This window comes from Aotus nancymaae, unplaced genomic scaffold (assembly GCF_030222135.1).
Source record: "Aotus nancymaae isolate 86718 unplaced genomic scaffold, 86718_ANA_hifiasm-v0.15.2.pri h1tg000053l, whole genome shotgun sequence".
Lineage (NCBI taxonomy): Eukaryota > Metazoa > Chordata > Mammalia > Primates > Aotidae > Aotus > Aotus nancymaae.
In genome coordinates, this window is record NW_026988467.1 from 17284875 (window position 1) to 17303186 (window position 18312).

The following is an 18312-nucleotide window of genomic DNA, read 5'->3' on the forward strand; positions in this document are numbered from 1 at the left end:
GTGCCCAGGAGTTATCAGCAGGGATGGGGGATGCTGACTAGTATGATTAGCTGGCAGGATTTGGTGACCAAGAAGCCACTGGAGATATAAAAAGATACCCAGTCAACATATGCTGTGTACACACCTAGTATATGGCCAGCATCAAGGAGATGCTTTCCTTCTGCCTCAAACTCCATCCTCCCCATAGCTGTCCCCAGCCCCAAGAGCACCCCCTCCTTCTTACTGCCCACCTCCTCCAAAGAATGGCCAAGGCCCCTGTCTCCTTCTAATCCCTCGATTCTGGTTTCTGCCTCATGGACACAGAGGAGGCCATGTTGAGGTCGCCAGTGCACAGCCAGCCCCCAGCCCTGGGTCTCCTCGGATTCTGCTGATCCCTGCCTTTCCTGAAGTGCTCTCCTCCCTCCCAGTGCTCCTCCCATCTCTCAGAAGGCACCTCCTCTGGCCTCTCCATCTTTAATTCGCTGTTCCCAGAGATCCCCCCTCATCCCATCCTCTCCACTTCTCTTCCCCTCACTTCTCCCTATGTATTCCCCATCCCCACCCCAGCCCAGGCAATAGACCCACCCCCATCATTTGACCCATTGCCTACAAATTCAGAATCTCAAATCTATCTCCAGTCCCAACAACTCTCCTGATTCCCCCATTTCCAACAGTCTGAGAGAGTCGTGACGTTTCAACAGTTTTTAGATACAGAAGCATCAAGGTGGGTGTGCCCAATTGTAAGTTTATGTTTTTTATTATTAAGGACCACTTTCAACCCCATTGCTGAGCCTGAGCCCATTGCATCATGTGAGCAGACCCTTGGGAAGGGCAGGGGAGTGCCTGAGACCACTCATCAGAGACTCTTCCAAAGCTCAGCACAGGTCACCCACAATACCATGTTTCACGTGCAGAGCTCAGCATATGGTAAGACTTAACATGTTTGCTGAGTGAATGCACGAATGAATTCATGCATGAAGGGTCGGTATCTCCAGGGGGATCTCGCTGAAGGAGAACCATCTTTTTTGCCGATTCAAAATCAAAAGAAGGAGGCTGGGGTACTTGGTGGGAGGCCAAAACACTCCCGCTCTGCAAGCAAGGAACACAGGTCCAGACAGTAGAAGTTCCCCAGGGGAGGAAGTAAGGGGGAGCACCCAGCAATGCAACCCCAGGGGACACTGGCATGGGGGAAATCTTGTAAGACTTCCTACAGGGCAAGGCCCTGAGTAATCAGGTCCAAGAGAGGACAATCAGATGCCAATCAGTCTTAGGCCACTCTGTGGTGATGCCATATCCCTGGACACTGGTCACAGCCAGCCCAGTCTACAGCCCTGGAGATCCCAGCCCCCTCCAAAAACCCCTGCATCCCCAGCCATCTGTGTCCCTGCCCCTGTAGGAGGAGTATCTGCCCAGCATGTAAAGCTCCTGGGATGACTCTCACGCTAACATGGTGCTTGACAGTTTGCAAAGATGCCTTACACATTGTCCAGTAACTCTCCCCACCGCACTTCCAGGTAGCTATAGTATTACTATCTCAGAGGCTCAGTGATGGTAGCTGACTTGTCTGTGGGCATAAAGCTAGCAAGAAGTTTGGTGAGATTTCAACCCAGGCCTGTCTGGCAGGGATCTCACCTCTCTACTCCACATGCTGTCTTTTGAAGAAAGCTAAAGCCTAGATTTGGTCGAAATTCATAGGCAAAGGCACACATTATGTGTTCAATAATGCAGTCAATGCACACAGTCAATGCACACAGTCAATGCACAAAATACCTAAAAATTGCACATGAGCAGTGCTGGGTAATGCAAAATGTTCAGAGTAGATGGTTCCATCGTGCACAGTAAATGCACTTACTAGGTACATAGCAATGACAGTGCTGGGAGGAGGAGGCATGTCAGGGACAAGGCTGTGGCTCCCAGGCCAGCTTTGCCAATGACTCCACTTGACCATGGCCCCACCATAGGTCAAAGAAATTCCCCTGATGATAGTAATGGTGCTATTGGGTCCCCCTCCTGCAGCCTCCTCTGAGGCTCCAACTGGGTGTCAGGCCTCTCTTCTCTGCACCCACAGCACCCTGAACTTACCCTGTGGCCTCAGTGTCTGTTTATCTGTCCGCCTCTCACACCAGAAAAGATTTTAAACCAGACGGTCCAGCTTTAGAGTCTATTTATCCACCATTATACTGTTTCACAACAGATGCACAGACAGAATGGATAGTTGGGTGGTGTCTCAGTTTGGTTTTGCTGCTATAAGAGAACACCTGAGACTGGGTAATTTATAAAGAACAGAGATTGATTTCTTACAGTTCTGGAGTCTGGGAAGTCCAAGGCTGAGAGGCTGGCATCTGGCAGGGGCCTTCTTGCTGCACCATCATCCCATGGCACAATGCGGAAGGACAAGAGGGCACAAGAGGGAGCCAAACTCACCTTTATAACAAACTCACTCCCTTGATAATGGCATTAATCTATTCATGAGGGCAGAACCCTCATGGCCTAATCACCTCTTAAAGATCCCACCTCTCAATACTATTGCATTTTGGATTAAGTTTCCAACACGTGAGCTTTAAGGGACGTATTCAAACCATAGCAGATGGAACAAATGGATGGATAGATGGATAGATGGACAGATGAACAGATGGACAGATGGTTGGATGGATGGATGGATGGATGGATGAATGAATGGATAAGTGGATGGATAAATGGATAGATGGATGGATGAAAAATAGGGGGATGGGAAGGTGTGAGATGGTAAGCTCTTGACAATGATGGTTGGTATGGTCATTTAAACCCATATCCCAAGAAGGTTCAGGAAAAAAATTAAGATCTAGCATAGACCCCTAGCCCAGAAACCACCATCCCAAAAGCCTAGAACTTATGAAACTCTCAGTAGAAAGGTCTGAAAATATCTATTGGTCTTTGCTCCTTAAAAGTGAAGGCCATCTTTAGCATCCTCCTGTCCTTGCCATGACACACATACACTGCTCAGGATACAGTTGCACACATTGGCCAGAACTAACAAAACTCTCATCAGATGGGATGAGTCATTGAACACCTACTATGTGCCTGGCACAGTCATTTGCTGAGCAGCTGGCTGGCCGGCTGGCTTTCTCTGGCAGACTGCCAGCCTGGCCAGCTGACTGAGAGCCCATATCAGCTCATGCAGCAGCTGGCATTTCCTTCACTGTAAATGCCCTTGTCTCACCGGATAGAGGGAGAGTGTGATGATGACAGGGCTGGTCAGAATGATTTAGTTTCATTTCTGATGTGCCCTGCCTGGGGAATTCTCATTGTCATCAGGTGGTGACAGTTCATGGCTGTGGGTATTTAAACAGCTTGGTTATTTGTTCCAATAGGCATCATATAAAATTATTAAACAGGCAGAGGAGAGATGGGAGGCACAGCCTGATCTGTTTGGAGAAAGATTACCTGGGAGCTGACCTTCCAGGTAAAGAAATATTGACACGAGTGTGCTCTCAGGGCGTCCCAGGTGTTAATTATGGAGGCGACTCCCTGCAGTCACCCCCTTACGTCCAAAAGGAAAGTGCTGCTGCATTTATCTCCAGTCGTTTGGGGGAAAATAAAGTTTATTCTTTCATGATAATAAAAGGAAAACATCCCCATTGTGAAATATGTAGAGAATTCAGGGAAGTGGAAAAAGAGAAAGCAAAAACCGTCCATCAACCCACGTCCCAAAGAAAACACTGAGCGCTCTCCTCCATCGTTTTATTTTTTCTTACACGTTTGACATAGCTGAGATGGCAATCATGATTAATAATAGTGACTAAACCTTAACAATATATACTAGGCATTATTAAGTGTTGTCCAAGTATTGACTCATTTAATTCCCCCAATGGCTCTCTGAGACAAGATTATTATTTTGTCTATTTTCAGATGAGGAAACTGAGGCACAGAGAGGTTAGCTTGCCTGAGTTCACAGCCAGTAAGTGGCAGAGCTGGGATTCAAACCACTCCATGGCACTGTCTTTCCTACCGGACGCATTTATGTTTTCCTTTTTGCCTTAAGCCTCCCATGGACACATATGCACTTCCCCATGTCCTTGCATGAGCTGCAGAAACACTTTTTTGGGGGATGGAGTTTCACTCTTATTGTCCAGGCTGGAGTGCAATGGACTGCAACCTCTGCCTCCCGGTTCAAGCGATTCTCCCACCTCAGCCTCCCGAGTAGCTGGGATTACAGGCGTCCACCACCACACCCAGGTAATTTTTTGTATTTTTAGTAGAGATGGGGTTTCACCATGTTGACCAGGCAGGTCTCAAACTCCTAACCTCAGGTGATCCACCCGCCTTGGCTTCCGAAAGTGCTGGGATTACAGGCATGAGCCACCGTACCTGGTGGAAACATTATTATTAACGGCCACCAAATATTGCAAGTTGCTGGACTCAGTTTACTTAGTCGTTCCCTGTTTGTTTGTTTTTTCCTGAATTTCCAGTATTCTGTACCGTCAATAGCGTAGCAGTGACTAAATCTTCACAGAAAAGTACTGCCTCCTACAGTTTCACCTCCAGAGAACACACCCATCCCATCACCACCACCGCACAGGCTGGCCCCCACTCCCCACTAACCCTTGAAAGCAGCAAGTCCTGGCCCCTGACTCCTCACTGGTCCCCAGACAGGATCAGAACTCTGAGGCGACTCCCACTCTGGACCAGATATCTCTCAAATGCATCCAGGCCTGCTCAGGCAAGACCGTGTGGGCATCGTGCCTGTCCCACCGGCCACCTGGCACCGCACCTAATCTCTTCCAGCCTCCAGTTCTTCCCTTTAAAATGAAAACACCAATTCGAACCCTAGCTACCTCAAATATCGAGTTTCCTATGAGGTTCAGATGACACCGTTGTTGCATTAAGAAGGCTTTTGAAATGGGAAAAGAGCTCGATTTATACAAGACATTGTTATTATCATAACATTAATTCACTAACATTCCCTGGGGAGCTGCTGTGTGCCAGGCATTTGTGCAAAGTCCTGGGGATATGGAGACCAAGGAGGGAGCTCCAGCGCCTGCCCAAGAGGGAACGTGGTCTGATGGAGGAGGCCCCATCAGCAGTGGCACACGGTGCTAGGGCAGAAGGAAGCATCCACACTGCGGCAGTGGAAGTGAAGGACCTCACTCAGTTCAGGTGGAAGGGTCTCAGCAAGGTTTCCTGGAGAAGGTGACATCTCAGCTGAAACCTGGAGGATTTAGCTAAATGGAAAGAGTAAGAGGCTAAAGGAAGAGCATGTGCAAAAGTGCAGAGGCATAAAAAGTGTGGTGCTCTGGAAACAACAGTGTGGCCAGGGCACTGGAGCAGGCTTATGGAGAAGTGGAGGAAGATGAGACTTGCAGTGTAGACCACACCCCATCTACTCTTTTAACTGCCAGTGATGCCCGGAACCATTTAGAGAATGGGAAGAGTGCTACGCAACCCATCCCCAGAAAAACAGCCTCCCCGGGTGCACCTGTGGATGACAGGGCAGCACGGCCACTCTGTAGTCTAAAGGCAGCACAGCATAACAGGAAGGGACCCACCGAGATGGTCAGGACCCTGCTTCATAGAGCAGGGCAGGGCAGTCATTAGAGACCTTCCCCCTCCTTCTGCCACCCCTGGATCCCCCTTCCTCTAATATCAGCTCCACACCTCCCCAAGGACTGCTCCAAAGCTCAGACTTGAGGATGGAGCCCCAGGAGGCTCAGGGAAAGAATCTGCTATTTATTAAGCACCTAGTAGGTGCTGGGTAATAGATCATTTTACCACCTTTCCAGCAATCCTCTGAGGCCTGGATTCGTGGCCCCATTTCACAGATGAGGGTCAGAGAAAGTCAAAGAATCGGGTGTTGAGCGTTCAGGTTAACATAGGCATCAGAGAGGCCAGGCTGAATCACTGGTCTGCAGCTTCCCTGTTGGTGCCCATTGGCTACAAGGACTAGATAATACACGTAAGGCATTTAGGGTCGTAACTGGCACACAGTAAACGTGAAATACGTGGCAGTTATTTTCTCAAACGTTAGCTGTTACAATCAGCCCATCTTAGAGAGGTGGGAACTGAAGCATGAGAAGTTAAGTGACTTGCCCTAAATCTCACTTTAAAGGCTCTTAAACAGGCTCTACGCTAGTATTTCCTAACCTCAACACACTGCTGTTGGAGGCTGGAGCATTCTTCATGGTGGGGCTGTCCTTGCACTGGAGGGTATCTAGCAGCATCCCTGGCCTCCACCTACCAGATGCCAGCAGCACTAGCCCTCTCCCCGGCGTTGTGACAACCAAAACTGTCTCCAGACATTGCCAAAGTCCCTTGGTGGGCCGAATCGGCCCCAGCTGAGAAGCACTGCTCTAAACTGACCCTTGGGATCATATGTCAAGAATCTCCTGTTCTAGCCCTAACCTCCTTTCCCCCAGTCCCAGCACCGACACAGATGCCTTGTTCCAACCAGCCCCTAAAGGACCGCCCTTTCTCAAGCAAACCCCAGACTTACCAACATCTGTCCTTCTGCTCAAGAGTGCTCTTCCCACCCCTATCCCCTTCCCCAAGGCCCCGCTGAAATCCTGCCCACTCATTAAATGGTCACCCCCCAAAACACATTGAATGTGCCCAGCCCTCATCATGACGGGCACTTCATTTTGTATCATATCTGAGTGTGACCAGGTCGTGCTTCCCTGTTCCCTGTCCCTGACACCCACCCCCAACTCCAGACACATGCAATTTGAGGGTGGGGACTGTGCCTGACTCACCCCTGTGTCCCTGGCGCCTTGCATGGAGACAGGCACACAGGCTGGGTCATCACTCTGTGCAGATGGCTATCATAGATGAGACTGGTGCCCAAGCAGTCTCTTGGGTGCTGATGAAGGGCCCCCAGGTTTATTAGGCAACATGGCATGGAGTTTAGGAGTGGTTAAGAGTTCAGGGTGGAAGCCAGACTCAGACTCAGTTTCCACTCCTGGCTCCTTCCTGACTGAGGACAGGTTACCCAGACCCTCTGGGCCTCAGTTTCTTTGTGAAATGAACATGATATATAGTTGTAACTGGCACACACAATAAACATGATTCCTAGAGTTGCTGTGAGAATTAAATCGCATGCAGAACACTTAGCACAGTGGCACATGATAAGAAGGCAATTAAGAAAAATACCGATAGTGATACCTGTGCAATCATACAACGCCTCGGTTGCAGAGATCACTCCCCAGCATTACCTTGTGGGGTTTGATCAGCAGTTCTGGAAGCACCTAGGGCAGGAATCACCAACCCAGGGTCACAGATGAGGATGCTGAGGTTCACAGAGCACCCAAGCAGAGCAGCAAGTGCCCTGACTCCCAACTCAGTGCTTTCTGGTTCCGGACAAGAATTCTGGGTGAAGGTGGGAGGGGGTGGGAAGCCCCTTTCCCCCAGGTCCCCCTGAGGTCTAACTCTGGAACTCCTTGGATAATGAGAAAAAACAGGCTTCAGAACCCAGGATGTGGGTTCCACATTCTTCGCGGGCAGGGAGGCCGCCAGGGAGGCCGCCAGACGCAGTAAATAATTCACACAGATGAACTGGAGATAAGCACGGCTTCGTGGGAGATCGAGTTCAGGGCGGAGGAGGCTCAGACGGCTGAGGGGACTTGTGGTCTCCCCTGTCTGAGAGGAGAAAATTCGTGTGACTCTGGCTGCCAGGAAAACAGTCCCAGGTGCCAGTTCCATGCCACTCCCTGCCATTGGCAGGAGGGAGCTCCCCGGAACTGCCCCTCGGGGCAACAGGCCTGGCCAGCCGCCTCCACCCAGCGGTCCCCATGGCAACCAGCTGGCCTGGTCCAGGGTTCACAGTCAACCAGATCCTCGGTCTCCCCTCCCCAGTGGGAGGCTGGGCGTCTTAGACTCCCAACTCTGTGCTCTGGAAGCTTCCAGCAGCTAGAACCTACAAAATCATCCTGTCAAACTGCCTCCCTTTATGGGAGTAGTTGAGACCACAAACTCTGGGGGCCTGCCTGTCCTGGTTGCAACCCCCGCTCCACCACTTTCCAGCTGTGGGATCCTAGGCAGAGGACTTGGCCATGCTGTGCCTTGGTGTTCATTATCTGTAAGATGGGGATGATAATAATGGCGACTACCTTACAGGGTTGTGAAAACTGAATGGACTAAATGCAAAGAGGGCAGATCGGTTACTGGTCTGTAGCCAGCACTGAGTAAGCATTATTTTCCATGCTGGGAACAGAGTCCCCAACAGTTGCCCAAGGTGACAGTCACACAGCGTGCTATTGGCAGATTTGGGATTGGAATGCACTTGGCAGTTCTTCCTAAGACAACCAGGGTGAACACATTGGGGTTTCTCAGGGGTTACCTGTGCTTCCTGCGGGCCCGCCCAACCCCCCTCTCTGACCTCCTGACAGTCACAGTCATTGAATGGTTGTTGATCAAGCAGTGAGGTCCCTGAACCAGAAAAGGTCCTGCTTTAGCCAGCCCGGTCTCCCCAGTGCCACGCACAAACCCTCTTCCTGCACCTCTGCTTTCCACCCCTTGCCTGGCGGAGGAGTTGTCAAATGAATATAGATTTAATTAATTAATTAGTTCATCTCCTCCACCCAAACACTCTCCCAGAGCAAGTTCCTGAATCCCCTGGCCACCCAGCTCTCTGCCTTACAGGACACCCCTTACTGTGACTACTTCCTGTCATCACCCCTCACCCCAACCCACTGCCATCACCCTGCTGTTCAGATTTCCCATGACACGTTGCCTGGGTCCCGCTCCTTCCTTCAGCCTACCCTCCCTGACCTCTCCTCACTTAGTGATCCTTTGTCCCCAAAACAGCTGTTTTGGGGTCAAGGAGCCTCCTCCAGGTCCAGAGGTGTGCATTTCCCCTGGGTTAAGGACACCCTCCAATGTAAGAGGCAACAAGGTAAACCATCCTCACCCCCAGTCCCAGGGAAAACAGACGGGGGCCTGGTACTGCCATGACAGGGATAGGGGCAATCCAGCAGCTTCGGGACTCTCGATCCCACTGGGGAGGTGGCAGGGGCTTCTGGACACAGAATCCCTGTCCTTAGAGGCCACCCCGCAAGCTCCAGCCCAGCTGCCAGGTTTCCTCGGATACAGCCCAGTCGCCTCAGATTTATTTTTGCATATGGTTTGGGAGAATCTCTGTTACTGGAATAACGACAACCTTTTTTTCTCTCTCTCTCTCTTTTCCTTCCCTCCAATAGGCAGACTTTATAAACCAGAGCAGCTGCCTGAAGGTTTCCAAGAAAAAATTCTGCACAGTTTCTAACCAGGGTGACAGTTCCCCTCCACAGGAAGTTACTTTTATTAATTTTTTTATCTCTTCTTTTGTAAGACTATCTGTGGGTCATCAGGCAGCACCTGTGGGCATTTTTTGTTCCCCCCACTGCTCCCATTTGCCTGGAATTCATTATTAAATCTAAATCACAGTGGTCTTGCCCAACACAGGGGCGAAGTTTGAACTACTGAAAAATGGGTCACTCAAATCGCCTGTTAAGAAGAATCCCAAATAATTTATGGAGACACTCCTCCCTCAAGGAGGTGAAACATAACTCCCTGTCCCTTAAGTGTGGGCTGTGCAGAATGATTTCCTTCTATGGAGTATAGTTTGGAAAGTAGGGGGAAAGAGTAATTTTGCAGGGGAGAAACCTGACAAACACAAGCTCAGCCAGATGGCCAAGGTCAACATCAGCTGCAGTCAGTCATAGCTATAGCATAGACACTTGATATGATGTGATGAGAACAGCACATCACCCCCATGGCTCTCCTCTCCAAACCCATAACCACAGTTGAACCGTGAGAAAAACAGCAGACAGATCCCACTTAAGGGAGAGTGTACAAAATACCTGACCAACAGTCCATCAAAAACCAGGAAAGTCTCAGAAACTGTCACAGCCAAGAGGTGCTTAGGGAAATGTGATGGCTACATGCAATGTGGGAGCCCCTGTGGAACAGAGAAAGGATGGTTGGTCGACAGTAATAAAATCCAAGTCCAGACACAGTAGCTCACACCTGTAATCCCAGCACTTTGGTAGGCCAAGGTGGGTGGATCACGAGGTCAGGAGTTCAAGATCAGCCTGGCCAAGATAGTAAAACACTGTCTCTACTAAAAATACAAAAATTAACTGGGCGTGGTGGCAGGTGCCTATAATCCAGCTACTTGGGAGGCCAAGGCAGAGACTTGCTTGAACCCGGGGGTGGGGACACAGAGGTTGCAGGGAGCTGAGATCACGCCACTGCACTCCAGCCTGGGACACAGAGTGAGACTCCATCTCAAAAAAAAAAAAAACACCTAATAAAATCCAAATAAACTACAGAGTTTAGTGGACAGTAAAATACCAGTGTTGTGAAAAATGTTCCATAATAACGTCAGGCATTAACATTAGGAGAAATTGGGTCGGGGTATGCGGCAATGCTGTACTATCTGCATAACTTTTCCCTAAACCTAAAACTATTCTACAAGTGAAAGTTTACTTTCTAAAAAGCGAGTCAGCTAACTGGGTTTCAGGTAATCCCCAAAATCTAGCTATCTTTGATTCCCCTTTTTTGGCATGAAGGATTTGAGCTTCTGATTTGGGGAGTATCCAAGCACCTAGATCCCAACCTCATTTCCATAGGAACAATCATCATTTTCAAGCCCAGGAAGAACATCCATTTTGTTCACCGTTGTATACCCAGTTCACCTAGCACAGGATCAGGCACATAGCAGATGCTAAATTGATATTTGTCAAATGAAAGAAACTTGAGGAGGTCTTCTTAAAGGAAGTGATCAAAGCAGAAAGCCAAGATCTTCTCTTTCCAGGGCAGGAAGTCAGTATCTCTTAGCCTCCATCCAGAGAAGGAAGACTTCTAGCAATCTGGTTAGAAGCAGGTAGAGACTCCTCTTGACTCTGCCTTTAGAAGGCAAGCACGTAGATTTACTTAGGATTGTATTTATTGGGGCATTTTGGGAGCTATTGGAGATCATGAGAGGCAGGCTGACCACCCCCAAACTACTCCCTACCTCATCACCCAAACCTCCACCTTTCAAACCCCTGAGATGACTCCACTGACCCTCACGGCAACTGCCAAAACTATACGCAAAGAAGCTTCATGCAACAAAAAAAGGTTGGCTAGATCTTAAAAGTCCATTTCCTGGCATGTGGTAGTCACTTCACATATGTTCATACTGATGGCTGCCATTTATTATGCACCAGGCCCTGTGCTAGGGAGAAGGAAGGGGTTCCCATCTAATGATGTGTGAGAATTGTTATTGTCCCTATTTTATATAAGAGGAAACAGAAGCCCAAAGAACCTGAGAAATGCCCAAGTCACAACTAGAAAAGCATAAAACAGAGGTTTCAAATCCAAGACATCTTTGTCCCAAACCCATGCACCAGCCACCCTAATGTCTGACCCCTCCCTCTAGGCCAGAGCTTCCCACCAGGCCCCCAGACCCTGGGAATCCCCTCCCTGCTCTCCGCAGAAGCACCCCTTACTCATTCTTTCATCTGTGGCCTCCAGATAGCAGTAATTTTCAAGTCTCTTTCTTTTAAAACTTAATTTGCCAATTTCCCCCTTAGAGGTGCTTTTCGATATTCCTTCAGGCTGTCAGCCTGGACAGGCCACGGAAGCAGAATCCAGGGAGATGGATGCTGATTACAACCATTCAATTAATTAAGTTTGAATAATGCGGCGCTGGCATGCTCCCATCATGCATGAAGGCCTGTAGACCTCCCCCACCTCGGTCTTTTAATAGCCTTTTCCATATTTATTGCTACCTAACCAGACACTTCAAACATATCCCACACTCAGTCTAATTTGATATCTGCCCAGTCCCCAAAGTGCCCTCTCGACAAATGTTTACCTGATGCTATAGTGTATTTAAAAGATTTGTGTTCCTTTTGCTGAATGGAGTCCTTGAGAAAGGAGGACTCTGTCTTCCCAAGCAGAGGATCCGGCATTCCGCTGGCACTGGCGGGGTGGCCTCCAGCAGGAATGTTTTAATACATCACTTATTAAAATGGACCTGGAGCCTTGGCTGAGGGCTCCCATGCTCCCTGCTTCCCAACAGAGGACAGCCCCAGGCCTTAGCTGACCACATCCAAGCCCTGCCCCCCTTCTAAATCCTTACACAATGACTATCAGAGCGAACAGAGCCTCAAACCAACAAACCAACAAAGGACCTTTAAGGCTGAAGGACAGAGACTGCAGCTGGGACTGAACCTGGGCCTGGGGTCAGATGACCCTGTATCCCCCTCCTGAAGCATGGGCCCTGGGTTCCAGTCCTCTCTTGGTGACTCACTAGCTGAGTCACCTTATACAAGTTACTTCACCTTTCTGAGCCCTGGTTTCTCCTGTACAATCAGGATAATAATAGTGCCTATTTCATAGGGCTGTTGTGAGCCTGGTATACAGTAAGAGCTCAATTAATGCAGAGGCTGCGCAATCCTTTTGGCCTCTCTGGGGCTCAATTTCCTTACCTACTGAAGAGAGTGGCTCATGGGCTTCTAGTGGTACTGAGATGACTGCACAGGAAAACAGGAGAGAAAACACCTTGCAATTACACAGTGCTTTGCTCACGTCAGTGGCAATTACTCCTGGGTGTGGACACAAACCGTGCCTTCTGAAAGAATCTTTTCACATGGCTTCTGCCCCTCAGCAGACCGATGCCTGGCCCTCCTCAGCCTATCAGAGCACAGGGGATCGCCAAGCTCCATGGTGCCCATCAGCTCAGAGGTGCTGGGAGTCCCCAGTGGGCAGCGAGGAGAACTGATTCTGGAGGAGGGTCAGGCACCTGGGAAAACCAATCTGGCATTACTACTCCTGCTGGTCCCGCCAGCCCCAGCTTGCTCGCCATTCCCAATAATGACTGCTTGCATGGAGAGCTCTCTGCTGGGACCTCCTGAGGCCTTGGGCCTCCACTGCCTGGGAAGGGGGTTGAGACATCACCCCCTCTGGGCCTTCTGGAGCCCCTCTTCCTCCTGCCCACCCCCCTCCCCTAGCCTCTTACCTGATGTCTGAGTCACACTTAGGCTCCTGTCACTGTGAGCTGTGTTGTGACACCTGGCTGACAGCTTTACCACAAACATATTAAAAGCTCTCAGCACTTCTGGGTGCGTAATAGCCCAGGAGAAAAAAAGCCTCTTCCAGTCTTTCTTTAGCCAAAATCCTCCTCCCAAACCCTCCTCCCCCAGGGGCCTGCTCCACCACCTTTGACTGCCCGAGCCTAAGAGTGATGATTAGAGGAAGGCTGGTAAGGGCAGGTGCCTGAGATGTCTCAGGCCATGCACCTCCAGGAGCAGCGCATCCCTCCACCTGTGAGCCCTGGAAGGTGAAGATGCAGAGAGAGCGCAACTCATCTTCAGCTCTGTCTCGGAGGACAGGGGAGCGAAGGATGAAATGTGCGTAGTGGCCTGATACTGAGTGCTGGCGTTGTGTTCATCCTCCTAGTAACCCTATGAGGCAGGGGCTGAGTTATCCCCACTTTACAGATTAGGCAACTGAGGCTTAGAGAAGTTCAGGCACTTGCTCAAGTCCAAAGACCTAGGAAGTCAGGGAGCTGGGACTTGCATTCAACCCTGTGCCAGCCTGCAAAGTCGCTCTAACAAGACTGCCTGCTTCCCTATACAGTATCCCTCTTTCTCTCCTCACCCCACCGGAGATGGCAGGAACCTCAGGAATGCAATGAGAGCTCAACCTGCAAATCCAAAATGGAATAAATTCACCTTAGGAGATGGCCTTGCCAGTTCAGCCCCTTTTTCCTACCATCTGAGCCACCCATAGGAGCCCCCCACATTGCCATTTTGCCTCGCAGACCAAAGCCACCATCCCTTCTTCCTGTCTGCAGCCAGCTGACAAACAGCAAGTCATGTCCCCCTACCCCACCCCCCAGCCAAAGCAGAGAAAAGAGAGGAGTGAGACACAGGAACAATTCTTTTATTGTACATTGGAGAAATAGCCCTGTGTGCTGGTTCAAGGTGCAACATACAGAATATTGAATTAAGAAAAGGGAACGGGGAAGGGAAGGGAAACCTCTTGAGGTCCAAAGTTGCAAACAAAAAATGGTAAAAGATTTCCTCACGCAAGAGGCATTTTTGCAAATACCATGCAAAACAGGCAGCTGGTGTGCCTTAAGAGAATCCCTATAAATAACAGAAAAGACACTCCAAGCATTCCTGTACGTGGACTCAGAGCACAGAGAAAAGAAACTAAAATGCCTTTTGGCATTTCAAGATATTTGGCACTCTTGTGATTACATTTTTTTACAGTCCATTAAAGAGAATAAACTGACATAATATTAGAGAAATAAACAGGCTGCTCACACAACAGACTGCAAGGGGAGGTTAGAAAAAGCTCAAGCATTTTTTTCTTTGTTTTTCGTGTGTGTGTGTGTGTGTGTGTGTGTGTGTGTGTGTTTTCTGACATTAAAAAATGTGTCCATTTGCATTAACTTGGGCAAATAGCTTGCAGCAACAAAGAAACACAAGCTTTACAACTCATTTTAAAATAAAACAAGAATCTTTTCTATGTATCATTCCTTAGAAAAGTTCTCCTCTTGTTTTAAACACATTCCTGATAACTTCTAAAGATGACTAAAATAAAACAGAGTATCTACAGAGATCATTTTCTGAATGTTTTATACATCCTAGGATAACAACATAAAAAAAATAAAACTGGACAGCATTTCACATCCAAGTGCACAGAACCATTTTGCAAGATTAAATGATGTAAACATTGGGAACAGCCAAATCAGCGAAGAATGCCAACACCTCAAAACACCTGGTGTTGCCGCTTCATTAAGTGGTTCGAAATCCAGATCTATAATTGCGCAATATTCACCGTATAGAAAAAGAAATGGATATTAATTTTGACAAATAGCTGCAACTGAGACTTCTTTTTTATTTCTTTATATGTGTGTATATAGTGATTTTTTGTTATTTTTAAAATTTTATTTATTTTTTTATTTTTATTTTTGCAGAGGAGCCCAGAGCCTTCTCCTCCTCCTCCTCCTCCTCACGCCTCATCTGTCTCCCGGCCTGACACCAGATACAGGTTGTTGATTTCATCGTGGGTAGCAAGCTAGTAATACATTTCAAAGTGCTTTCTCTTTTCATGCTTTTTGCCAATAACTGTTATCGCCGTTCTTATTCTCTCCCTTAACTCATTGTCTTTGGGGGAGTTAGACACCAGGGGGTGCCTTGTCGGTCATATTTTTCAGCACGTCATCAATCCTATCATCTTCAATAACAACTGCAAAAAAGGGGGGAAAAAAGAGGTGAGCGCGCTTGGGCCTAGTCAGAGATCTCTGACAGTTCCCGTTAAGCCCAGAGTTGGAGGTTGGGAGAGGAGAGGGCGAGAGAGCATGGCTCACTGCGCGGTGAAACAGCTCCAATCTCCTCCGCCCCTGCCGGGGGTCTCTACCCTGCTTTCCTCGGAACCACCCCACCACCCCCTATCCTCCAGCCAGCGTCCCAGCTCCATTCTGAGAAAAGGAAACAGAGAGGGCGCCAACCCAGTCGCTCCTGCTGCAGCCAGGGCGCCCACTCGCCGCGTCCTTCCCGCACCGGGTGCACTAATTCAGACAGAAAGGTCTGGAGCTGTGGCAAGGGAAGGAGCCAAAGTCTTCGGGTGTCGGGACCCTCGGGGAGTCCCGAGCGCAGCTCCGGTAGGCAAGGCTGGGTGCGGAGGTGCGTGGCGCCAGAAGGGGACGCCAAAGCCGGTTCCCACGACGCGCAGCGGGTGGGGGTTAGGGCCTGGCCTGGGTAGGCGGCCCCTCCTGCGCGCCCTGTCCCCGCCGCGGACCTACGGACTCCGCCGCTCCGCGCTCCCCGCTGCGGCAAAGGTCAGAGCCTCCCTTCGCTGCCTGCCACGGACACTCGCCGTAACCTCCGCCTCTCACCGTTTCGACCTAGCCTCGCCTTTCTCGGTCCCTCCAAAAGTCCCTCGGCGCTAAGGCCGCCGATCGAGGTCTCTGGGTCTCCCTGTCTAAGGGTCTCCCTGTCTAAGGTGTCGGTCGCCCTTATTGTTCTGGCGGCTTCTGCGTCCGCCCGAGATCCGCGTCCTCGGCTCTGTCTCTCCGGCTCCAGCTCCCCTCTCGGGAGCTTTGTCTCGGTCTCAGCCACCCTCGGTCTCCCGCGTACCCCCTCCCCTCCATCCCTGCGTCTCAGTCTCTTTCGGCAGCCCTCGGTCCCCCTCATTGTCCCCGAGCCTCCGGAGCTCCTCTCGGAGCCTCTCTGCCTCTCCGCCTCTCTAGGGCTTTTCCAGCTCTCGCGCCGATCGCCCAGGCCTGGCAAACCCCCTCTCAGGCCAAGTAACAATGAAAAGCCCGTGCAACCCGAACGCCCTCGCCTTCTCCGGGAATTGGGATCCTCCTCACGCAGGTCCCCACGCCGTCCCCTGGGGTACCCTGGGACCCCCTCCCCCCAGGGTTGTGGAGCGAGCGCAGCTGCGACTACACTGCGCAAAAGGCGGGGGTGGGGGCGCAAATCAAAAAGCAAACTTTGCCGCAGGTGGGGACCCGCAGCTGCAGCTAGAAGCCGCCACGCCCCCGGGGTGACCCGGCCGGGGATCGGGCTTAGGGGGACGCAAGCCTGCGACCCGCTCCAGCCGGACCCGCAGTGCGGGCTCCCCCAATTCTGCAGGAGGGGATTCCGTCGGGTCTAAACGGGCTCCGGCGGGTGGGAGACCTCCGCAACCCTGGCGCGGGCCGCGGTGCGGGAGAAAGGGGGTGTCAGGGAAGGGGGTCGCGAACTCACCCCGCTTGCTCCGGCCGATCTGGCCCAGCTTGGGCGGCCGCTTGTTCTGCCCGGCGCCGAAGAAGTTGTTGGTGTCCTGCAGGCGGCAGGAGAAGATCTGGCCCACGTCGCCGCCGTCGCCGTAGGGGCTCAGCTTCTCGTCGCCGTAGGGCAGCACCTCCGACATGGTCGCGTCCGGGGGCTCCGCCGCGGCGCCTCCTCCGCCCGCGTCCCCGCCCGCGGCGGACAGGGTCAGCGGCGCTGGGGCCGGGGGCGGCCGGCCGGGGACGGCCCGCGAGCTGCTGCGGCGGTGGCGCCGGCAAGAGGCCGGGGGACGCCGCTAGGGCAAGAGCGCGGCACCCGCGCGAGCGGCCCGGAGAGCGCCCGCGGCTGCGCTGCGCTGCGCTCCGGCTCCGCGCGCGAGTGGCTGCTGCTCCGCCAGAGGCGAGCAGGACTCACATCCTCGGCGCGCTGGGGCTCTGGGCGGGGGCCGGGCCGGGCGGGGCCGCAAGCCGGGAGGGAGGAGGCGTCCCTGCGAGCCCGGAGGGCGCGGGACCGAGGAGGGCTCACCCCGGGAGCCGGGCGGGCCGGTCCTGCGGCGAGTGCGGGCGGCGGCGCCGGTTCGGGGAGGCAGACTGGGAGCTGCGAGCGGCGGGGCTGCGAGGGGTGGAGGGGGAGGGGAGGGAGGGAGGAGGGAGGGCACCGGGGGAGGAAACCCGGAGGGAGGGAGGGGGAGAGAAACCGAGAGGGAGACGGGGAGAAAAACAGGGACTGAAAGACAGGGAGGCAGGGGAAACGGTGGAAGGAGGCAGAGGAAAGGGGGAGAGGAAGGAGAGGAGGAGAAAGAAGAAAAGGTGGGGGGGACGATCTAGAACGCAGAGACGGGAGAGATGAGAGGAGGAGGGAAAGGATCAGGAGGGAGAGGAAGAGGGTCGGAGAGGGAAGGAAGGGAGAAAGACAGAGGGGGGAGAGGGAGGCAGGGAGAGAGGAGGCAGCGAGCTGCGAGGAGAAATGCCGGCCGCGGCGCCGAGGCGAGGCGCGGGGAGGAGGGCGGGAGGAGGCGGGGAGGAGGGGACCCGCAGGCCCCGGGGAGAGATCCCTGCGAGCGGAGCGACGTCACGGGGCCGCGCCGGCTGGCCCGGGCCGCCGCTAGCTTCCTGCCCCCGCCCCCAGCCCCAGCCGTCCCGCCCGCGGGTGTTTACGGGGCCAGGAGCTGGTGCGCGCCCGCCCCGCCGCGGGCTCTGCCTCCCGAGGGGACCTCAGGGGAGTGGGGGTTCCGGGAGCCAGAAGGGGAGCGGACCCACGACGCACACGCGGGGAAGGGCAAACGCATGCTGACCTCCCTGAGGGGCAGATGCTGCGGGGCCAAGATCGGAGGGTTCCAGGGCCACCCGCCGACACAGCCTCCCCCGCCAGCTCCAAACCGGGGAGCCCTTCTCCCCACCACACTTGCTGCCCAATTCAGACCCTGAGGGCCCAGCCACTGGGGCCTCACACTCTCCTCCCGCCCCAGCTCAGCCCGACCTGGAAGGCCTCGCTCCCTCCGCCCCCGCCCTACGGCGCTGGACTCCGGCTCCTGCGGGGCCTCTGGGAGGGGGAAGGAGAGGGGGAGAGGGAAGAGGCAGCCCCGCCTCCCGCAGGAGCAGAGAGCACC

General features: G+C 52.5%; 1 protein-coding gene and 1 long non-coding RNA gene across 2 annotated transcripts; both read right to left on the reverse strand.

Annotated features, from left to right (window-relative positions):
- Positions 1-3258: 3258 nt before the first annotated feature.
- LOC110567804 (uncharacterized) lies at positions 3259-12047 on the reverse strand. Its single transcript, XR_010337744.1, has 3 exons — positions 11789-12047; positions 7164-7587; positions 3259-5180 (listed from the first exon to the last, which is right to left on the reverse strand). It is a non-coding gene; the product is annotated as an uncharacterized LOC110567804 (long non-coding RNA).
- A 1792-nt stretch (positions 12048-13839) lies between these two features.
- Positions 13840-17714, reverse strand: CAMK2N1 (calcium/calmodulin dependent protein kinase II inhibitor 1). Its single transcript, XM_012440055.3, has 2 exons — positions 16680-17714; positions 13840-15174 (listed from the first exon to the last, which is right to left on the reverse strand). Exons 1-2 carry the CDS (start codon positions 16843-16845, stop codon positions 15104-15106), a joined length of 237 nt encoding a protein of 78 aa, XP_012295478.1. The 5' UTR covers positions 16846-17714; the 3' UTR covers positions 13840-15103.
- Positions 17715-18312: the final 598 nt, after the last annotated feature.

Coding starts and splice junctions, on each gene's coding strand:
- CAMK2N1 (XM_012440055.3), bottom strand. CDS start 16,845: ATGTCGGAGGTGCTGCCCTACGGCGACGAGAAGCTGAGCCCCTACGGC. Junction 15,175..16,679: donor GATCGGCCGGAGCAAGCGGG/GTGAGTTCGCGA, acceptor CCTTTTTTGCAG/TTGTTATTGAAGATGATAGG.